The 9269-nt window shown below is 36.1% G+C and overlaps 2 protein-coding genes across 2 annotated transcripts; both read right to left on the reverse strand.

The window, feature by feature from the left end:
• Positions 1-255: 255 nt before the first annotated feature.
• LOC139442073 (uncharacterized) lies at positions 256-1074 on the reverse strand. Its single transcript, XM_071222853.1, has 2 exons — positions 825-1074; positions 256-683 (listed from the first exon to the last, which is right to left on the reverse strand). The coding sequence occupies exons 1-2, from the start codon at positions 1072-1074 to the stop codon at positions 256-258; spliced, it is 678 nt and encodes a 225-aa protein (XP_071078954.1).
• A 5548-nt stretch (positions 1075-6622) lies between these two features.
• Positions 6623-7631, reverse strand: LOC139442074 (uncharacterized). Its single transcript, XM_071222854.1, has 2 exons — positions 7382-7631; positions 6623-7041 (listed from the first exon to the last, which is right to left on the reverse strand). The coding sequence occupies exons 1-2, from the start codon at positions 7629-7631 to the stop codon at positions 6623-6625; spliced, it is 669 nt and encodes a 222-aa protein (XP_071078955.1).
• Between the last annotated feature and the right edge of the window lie 1638 nt (positions 7632-9269).

Here is a 9269-nt window from a genome sequence, read left to right on the forward strand (position 1 = left end):
TAATCAGGTAACAGAACATTGTAGATAAACAACAGATGTAAATAATATCAATATAAAATGGCACAAAATATTGTAATGGTCATTCAATGTTTGTATATAATAATAGTGTTTCATTCACATGTATAATACAAATAGAACTATAGGTCACTTGGTATAAATGCACTATTTGGAGTTTTCCAAGTAATTCGAAGTCGACAAAATGTTCAAGCACTGAGATTGATGGGGCACAAAATAAGAAACTTAAGAAATTCTCAACTATGATTGCCTCTGGAGTTCACATTCATTAGACCTTGAACAAACTGAAACCATTGTTGGAATATGCAGAGACGATATATCCTCCTTTTTCGATTTCTTTTTGGCAACCTCGTTTTCGCTCTCGTCATTTCGGCGTCGTTTTTGTCCCCTGATACATGACACAAAGGGAGGTAATTGTTCTTTTGAGACAAATTCTGCGTCATGACATGTGTGCTGCTCTGGTTTGTCTGTGTGGAAAAGAACGCCATCATCAAGGCAATCCCAGATGTTTTCTAGAGGTTCCGTTATGTTGCTGAGAGTGCCAGGATCGATGTCAATGGCCTCGATGACGTCACTGTCTGCAATGACGTCATCCAAAAGAGTCTGGAAAGTTTGATCGTCAATGGTGTTACTGCTGCTGACATCTGTGAAGAACGTCTGGCTTGATTCTGGGGACAGAAAACAGCAACATGAACAACTGCTCACAACGAAGTATTATTAATCGGGTGAAAATTTCCAAAATCAATAATAGTTCAACAGCTACATAGGCAGATATAAGTGATATAGACTGATGTTAATATAATACGTACCAATTAAGAAATATAAGTCGTCTACAAATAAATCGTCTGAGTTGTCTGAAGTTGCTGCATCCTCTGCGTCATATTTGACACAATGTGCGTCATGGTAGACGTAGTCGCTCCAGTCAGTGGCTATCAACAGAGCAGGCTGGTACATATGTTGTGGGTCATCCAGACCTGGGAACTTGGACATATCCAAGGCATAAGTGATGTTGGTGTCGATACTCAGAGGTTGAAGCGGGTGGTTAGGTACGTCCAGCATGGTTGTGAAGGGAACTATGCCATCCACGGTTACATCACGGGTATTTAAACAATGTGCTGTAAGCACGTTTGGACATCCAATCAGATCGTTTAGATTATCGAGCTAATCAGACATTTCCTGTGATACCGTATGAAAACACGAAGCTGTTAAAACGGCGTGAAAGCTTTTATTGTGTAAAGGTGATTAGCACAAATGACACGTTGCAATGCGTCAACCCCAAGGCGTCGTTTGTCTGGTGGTCTGATGGTGTGTTTTAACATCTCTAAATAGGCAATAATTGATCGGCAGCGCTTTGATGTTTGTCTGCCCGCGTCATCGCTTTCACAGGAATTACTGCATATATCGCCACGTTCCTTAGTCGTTGAGTGAAATAGATTTTGTAACTACTTACCTTTTGAATATATACTGGATATACAAACAAGAAATTCAGAAATTGCTTATTTAAATATCATTCCATTATATAATGCCATATAACATCAAAGATGTACACACAAATCTTTAACTCAATACATTAATATAATGACACAATTTGAATACTCCCTCAGGTTAAATGTGGCAAATATTACCCTTTCGCGAACACCTAGTGTCGTCAGTCATCAGTGATCACTTCAAATAATGTTCACCTCACTTTTGTCTTTTGCGGCCAATGGAATCTGTTTCGTGGAATTATCGAGACTGGTTATTTATTCTCCGAGTTTGGCGTTTTATATTTGTATCTGCATTCTAATAACATTATCATTTTCTAATATTGATGTATTACCAGTCTTACAATAACCCGAATGTCAATATTTGGCTATTTTGCAAATAAAAGCGACAAAACCTTTTCCATATTCATAAGCAATCTCTGCCCAAAACTATCGAAAGTACAATTCCTACTATATCATGAGCATGTGTTTATGAATCACTATCAAATAGTACGTATTAATTATTTGAATATGTGTTCTTATCTGTATATCTAACTTTTATTTTATGAAACAAATTGTTTTGTCTCTCCAATTGAACATAGCAATGAAAATCCAAATTATGTTTTACCTCTGTCATTTTGAAACTAGATTTCTTAAATAATCTGTTCGTGTTAGTTTCAAATCGAACATATGCCTTAATTTAGTTGTGAACATATGTCTTCAAACTCCTCACTAACTTTGAGTATCATACAGCATTCATTGTTGATTGACAAACCTATCATTTCCATTGTCTGCATTATACAAAGAAACAAACAAATAACTTCACGCGCCATGACGTAATGCCTACTAGAACAAAATAAGGTATATCAGGGGTACATCTTTATTTCACAAATTGTTTCACCTCTTAAGTGCAATACTAAATTACTAAGTTTATACTAGAAAATGTGTATTGAAAATGTGTTCAGTCTCCAAAGATATACCTATATGACAAAACGAGGGACGCTTCCCGAGTCTTTTTATGAATAATCCTCTGCTTTGTTCTTTATTTCACGGTTGTCTATATATTATTATCTCTATTTTTATATATTCTTAGATATTGTACATTATGGGTCTTTATTGTAAAATGATTTTTGTAGCATACTTCAATGATGAAGTCATCACACAAGATTGTCATTTTGGTTTTGTAAATACCTTGTATGTATATGTTAGATGTGAGATTCTGTACATTCTGATTCTGAAATAGTTTACAAATAATTATATTAATGCATTGCCATCATCTTCTGACATGACAAAACAACATCATATTTGAGATATTCTTTTATCGATAATGTAAAATATATTCCTGGGGACACATTTGTTCAGCAAGAATATCAACCATCACTTTAATTAAATCACACTTCTACACACAACTAACAATAAAGAAGCATCTCATTCAATGGAGTCACTGTCGTATTCAAATTGATATTCCCTTACGAAAAGAAGATTACAGGCAAGTACCCCGTGCTGGTGACAATAGCTGTCATGATTTCACTGAGCAAACGTATTGCTGATCAGTCACTACAGCTGGTTCCACAAGAATAACAATAACACAGCAAGACAAAAAGAAGACAATTAGAATGACGTATCCTTTATCACAACACTCGTAACAGTGACAATGGACTGTTTATGTTCGGTATTGGTGACACACCGTGATTACTTTCACATCACAAATGCGTTTCACGTTGTCACACATATTATCACTCCCTTCAAAATGAGGTTTTTGTGATCACCTTGTTTACTGCAATATATTTCACAACATTTTCGCCGGAAATGTGCGCTTTGTACAAACAGTATCTTATTTTAAAATGTAAAGATGGTACAACAACTGAAAACAAAGAATTGGCAAACAGATCAAGCCGATATAGCTACCTTGCCTCAAAATATGCATTCGACATGGTGCAGCGTTTGTTACGGAGTAATGTGGAAAAAGCATCCGGTTGAGACATAGAATGCATATTCTCATTAAAACTCTGTGGTGACACAAATGAGCTAATGTGCAACTGACCCGAAGTATTCAAGAACAAAACTGCCTTTGGCTTTCAAGACACGACTCCAACCAACATGGAAGGAGGCAGGTCTTGAGCAGGTCCATAACTTTCGAAATTCCTTTATAACATTTCAGTTCAGTTTTATTTCTCTGAAAAACCACCCAAACCACTATATATATATATATATATATATATATATATATATATATATATATATATATATATATATATATATATATTTATATATATATATATAATGCAGATCAAGATGGTAACAAGCCTCAATAAAACAATATATAACACTTCTTTGCATCTGTGTTCAAATTTGCAATGCACCTTACGTCACAGCCCCGTTAGTACCACAATGTTCCGGAATGTTTTAAAAAATGTTTCATTCACGTGAATTTGTATGGTTTCAGCAACATATCCTGCAACATGTGGTTATAACGTCTCAAAAATGTTTTGAAAACGGAATAACCCAGTTAACAGTTAGTTGGTGTTTTGTTGCCAATGTTCAAAACGGAAAACACCAACTAACAATATACATCTGACAAATAGTCGGATACTGTATACACTTTAAGCTTGTACTGCATGAAAGAAATTAAGAATGGTCATTTGAGCGTTCAACAAAAAACTTCTAGACACAGGTCTGTGGAGATGTTGATATCTTTAGAAAAAGACCTTTTGATTCTTGATTTCGGCAGAATCTTCATTCTTTGGTTTTAAATTTATCCACCTTTCTGAAATAAAAAACAATTAATAATGCTTTGAGGAGAAGCATAAAACATTTAGTATAATATTCAATTGTAGTTTTATCGGTATTATAACAACGATGTATATGCAAGTGTTTGATGAACTGAATGCTTGATGTGGTCACTATAATAGCATCACGAGTTACACTGGAATGCAAAATGTGGTACAAGCAGGAAACCCACCCCCACCCCCACCCACTTGATGATCAGCGGTTGAGTGGAGATACAAATCCAATTTTAACATTTATTTACAGCCAAAACCTGACATCAACAGATACTTGTTTATATAACATGGTATTTAACAACAGTTTGTGAACATGTGTTCACATAATTCACATTCACTTGTGTCTTTGGCGTTTTCACCAGAACATCCGAAATGTCATTTTGTATCCACTGGAATGCTCGTGTCTCCCTTTTCCCTCTTGCCGCAGCGAAAACAACAATGTTCCACGTTATAACAAAGTCATAACTTGAACTGTAATCAGTAAGCATATAGTTAATTCAAAGATGAAATAACTTGTATAATTGCATGATTTTGGGGGGAAACACTTTAGTGCGAATTTAATGTTCACTTGAATAACGTCGGAAATATATCAGTCGACAGAGAAGTAATGTAAATTAAGAACCATATCTTAGACAATTCGAACGTATTTTTTCCACACAATACCCCGGCTTTATGAAATAATGGAACCTTGGCAGGGCAAACCAGTGACTGATATTATGAACCACATCCCACAAATTCGGGTACGAAGACAACAAATCAACCACGTCAGCTTGTCGCCCCTTACTACAAACATGAGATACTGGGGACTTTTGGCATTGTAACAAGCTGCGATTAACACCTTCATCACGGAACAGTTTACTGTTACAGTGAATCAAACCTATGAATTTTATTTGGCCAACATGTTTTTGACAGAACCAAATCAAATTCAATATAATATATAGTGATAAAACATGTTTATCGAAAACCGAACGAACATGGTTGCAATCTTTTTTTAAAGTATATTTCATTGGTGTTAGGAGCCTATGTTGCCTACACCTATTTCCTTGTTACAAAAGCATTTGCGATTAATATTTTCATGTTAAAAATCAACAAACCATGACCACCTCCCTGGAAATATACTGTGAAAGCTTTTGACTACTGACTAGCGAGCGACCACTTATGCAAACACGTTACAGCACCCGACTCGTTTTACTTTTCCTCGTTTTCATGAAAACGAAAATGATGAATTGATTGTTTTGGGGAAATATTATAAATACACATTGTAGACGTTGCTTCAATTTAAATTTTTGAAAATACACGCGGGGATGTCATGCAAAGAAAAACAAGAACCAGATGATCCATATTTAGTTCAGTTAGTGCCAATTCTAAAAAAATGTGTCTTGTAATTATTTCCCATATATACCATTTCACAACGTTTCTATCACCTGAAATCTTCGAAATTGCTCATATTTTCAAAAAAACATCAAAGTTGGTAGTACAGTACTGTAAAATCATAAATTTCAGATATAAGTACTATGTATCAACCACCCCACGCTCAAAATCATATAAAGTTGTCTTACTCATATCAGCTCTATTTTCATTTGACACTTCGTCCACAGATTAACTGTACCTGTTGTAAAATCGTTATACCAGGGCGTTACCAATCCAAGACAATGTTCATCGATGGCGCTAATTATAATTGTGAGACACAGTTACGCTTATTCGTATGGGTTGGTTTCTCGTACTTGTCCACAATGTTTGAAACATGTAATATGTTCTGGCATAAAATATGTGTAGTGTTAACATGTTAACATGTTCTAGATGTTCTTGAATAACATAATAAAACATTTTAGTAACACATTGAATGGTTGTGAAAGATGTCCAAAACGTTAATAAAACGAAAAGCTTTGATGAAACCCCCTGAAAATGTTTGTGTTAGCTACTTGTCCTTTTGAACTTATTGGAAGTTTCAATATGAGTCTAATCGTCAACAAGTGTTTAAACGTTTACTTGAATTACACCATTACAATGTGTATTGAAAACAGAGCCATATTAAACATCATGTTTTGACCAGCATCAATAACAAAAACACTGTACTTCACTCATATAAGTTTAATCATGTAACAGAAGATATGGGTGTAGATAAGTAACAGATGTAAATAATATCAAAAGCAAAAACATGCGAAACATGGTAGGTACAATGTATCTGTGTAAAAGATACTTTTGTGTATATACTGTACAAATAGAACAATAGGTCACTTGGAACAAACGTATGCACTATATTGAGTATTCAAAGTAACGTGGAGTAGACAAAAGGTTCCAGCACTGAGATCGATGAGGCTCAAAGGCAATAAAAGAGTCAGGCATTAAAGAATTTCTCAACTATGATTGCCTCTGGAGTTCACATCCATTAGACCTAGAACAAACGGTAACCATGGTTGGAATATGCAGAGACGATCTATCCCCCATTTTCGATTTCTTGTTAGCAGACACGTTTATGCTCTCGTCATTTCGGCGTCGTTTTTGTCCCCTGATATATGATGCAAAGGGAGATAACTGTTCTTTTGAGACAAATTCACAGGTGTGCTGCTCTGTTTCGTCTCTGTGGAAAAGAACATCATCATCAAGACAATCCCAGGTGTCTTCTAGAGGTTCTGTTATGGTGTTGGATGTGCCTGGATTGATGTCAATGGGGGTGATCACGTCACTGTCTTCAACGACGTCATCCAGAAGAGACAGGAAAGTTTGATCGTCAATTATGTCGCTGGTGTCGACATCTGTTAGGAACTCCTGACTGGATTCTGAGGAAAGAAAACAGTAACATGAACAACAGAACTGATCACAAAAAAGCATTATTAATCTGGTTACAATGTCATTGATACATCATGGTTCAAGATCTTCATACCAGTGAGGCAGATACTCACCATATGATAAATGGGATTAGGAAATATTAGCCGTCTACAAATAAATCCAAGTCGTATGACCATGTGGCCTTCTCTGTCTCACTTACATAGCATTATTTTCATGAGCCACATAACATATGTAAATAGAAACGACAAAATTCCTTCCATGTGCATTACTTTCACGTTATGATTGCTAAAACTAATACTGTCACACAGATCACAATGACAATATACATACCTATAAGAGAGTATAAATCATTTTCTAAGAGACTGTCCGATTCATGGGAACTTGAGCAACTGTTTGCGTCATATTTGACACACTGTGCGTCATGGTAGACGTAGTCACTCCAGTCAGTGGCTATCAACAGAGCAGGCTGGTACATATGTTGTGGGTCATCCAGACCTGGGAACTTGGACATATCCAAGGCATAAGTGATGTTGGTGTCGATACTCAGAGGTTGAAGCGGGTGGTTAGGTACGTCCAGCATGGTTGTGAAGGGAACTATGCCATCCAAGGTTACATCACGGGTATTTAAACAATGTGCTGTAAGCCCGTTTAGACATCCAATCAGAACGTTTAGCTTACCGAGCTAATCAGACATTTCCTGTGATACCGTATGAAAACACGAAGCTGTTAAAACGGCGTGAAAGCTTTCATTGTGTGAAGGTGATTAGCACAAATGACATGTTGCAACCCCAAGGCGCCGCCTGTCTGGTGGTCCGATGTTTTGTTTTAACATCTCTAAATAGGCAATAATTAATAGGTAGCGCTTTGATGTTTATCTGCCCGCGTCATTGATGAAACGGGAATTACTAAAATCGGACGCCTTTTATGTAACTATTAAGTTTTGAATATATTTGTAGTATATTTTCCACAGAAGTGATACTGTTTTGGTAAACCAGAAAATGTGTATTTAAACACCACTCCATCTTCAATAAGACAAACAATCATGTTTAAAAGATTTATTTAGCTCAATGCATTACGACAATGACACCATTTGAATGATCATTAGATGTGTCAAATATACGTTTCTGATATGTGCATTGTAATTGCATTCAAATAATTCAGTGTCACCATTATTGTACCGTTAGTCAATATTTGGTGAACATGTCCTCTTTCTGTCAGCCCATTCTGCCGTCTGTGTCGTGAAAATTGAAAGCAGTAATCAATTCCAAAATGTTTTGTACCTTTGTAATTTGGAAAAGGTTTCTCCAAACTAAACGTTTCATATTTGTTTCAAATCTAGCAGATTCTATAATTCAGCTTCGAATTTATGTTTGAAGTGTCTTCTCTATGTTTGAGCATGATATTTTACCAAATGTACGACCTATCATTTTTCTTGTCTGAATAATTCAATCAAAAGAAAGTTATGAGATATACTTCACATCGTGGGTCTCTATCATGAAAAAGGTCTTCTTGTGGCACAGAAGCATTTTTTTAAATACAGCTCATATACTGGAGCCACTTTCATATTCACATTGATATGCTGAACATGCCTGTCTAATAAATGCAAAACGTCAACGCGAGAGAATAATCTCGTATCCCGTATATCTGCTGGAGCTGGTTCTATTTGGCGATAAAGGCACAATGGTGATGAAAATTATATGAATGGGTCATTGAAAATCAGTGATGACAAAGAACGAATTATACCTCAAGCCTTAGGACAACATTTTTACCCCGTACTGTTAACAATAGCTGTCACGATTTAACTAAGCAAACGTATTGCCAATTAGTCACTACAAGAATAACAATAACACAACAAGACAAAAGAAGACAATTAGAATGACGTATCCTTTATGATAACACCCGCAACAGCGACAATGGACTGTTTATGCTTGGTATTGGTAAAACACCGTGATTACTTTTACATGACAAATCCGTTTCAAGTTGTCACACATCTTTACTCTCAACAATTCATTTGTTTAATTACTTACAAAACAAACATTTCTAGAGAGTGAGTATGGTTTTAGCAATATTCCAGCAATATCACGGCGGGGGACACCAGAAATGGGCTTCACACATTGTACCCATGTCGGGAATCGAACCCGGGTCTTCGGCGTGACGAGCGAACGCTTTAACCACAGGCTACACGACCACCCCACTAGAGTGAGGCGTTTCTGATTAA

The sequence above is a fragment of the Haliotis cracherodii genome, unplaced genomic scaffold, assembly GCF_022045235.1.
Source record: "Haliotis cracherodii isolate W230 unplaced genomic scaffold, xgHalCrac1.p SCAF_5, whole genome shotgun sequence".
NCBI lineage: Eukaryota > Metazoa > Mollusca > Gastropoda > Lepetellida > Haliotidae > Haliotis > Haliotis cracherodii.

Coding starts and splice junctions, on each gene's coding strand:
- LOC139442073 (XM_071222853.1), bottom strand. CDS start 1,074: ATGCTGGACGTACCTAACCACCCGCTTCAACCTCTGAGTATCGACACC. Junction 684..824: donor CGACTTATATTTCTTAATTG/GTACGTATTATA, acceptor TTCTGTCCCCAG/AATCAAGCCAGACGTTCTTC.
- LOC139442074 (XM_071222854.1), bottom strand. CDS start 7,631: ATGCTGGACGTACCTAACCACCCGCTTCAACCTCTGAGTATCGACACC. Junction 7,042..7,381: donor TGATTTATACTCTCTTATAG/GTATGTATATTG, acceptor TTCTTTCCTCAG/AATCCAGTCAGGAGTTCCTA.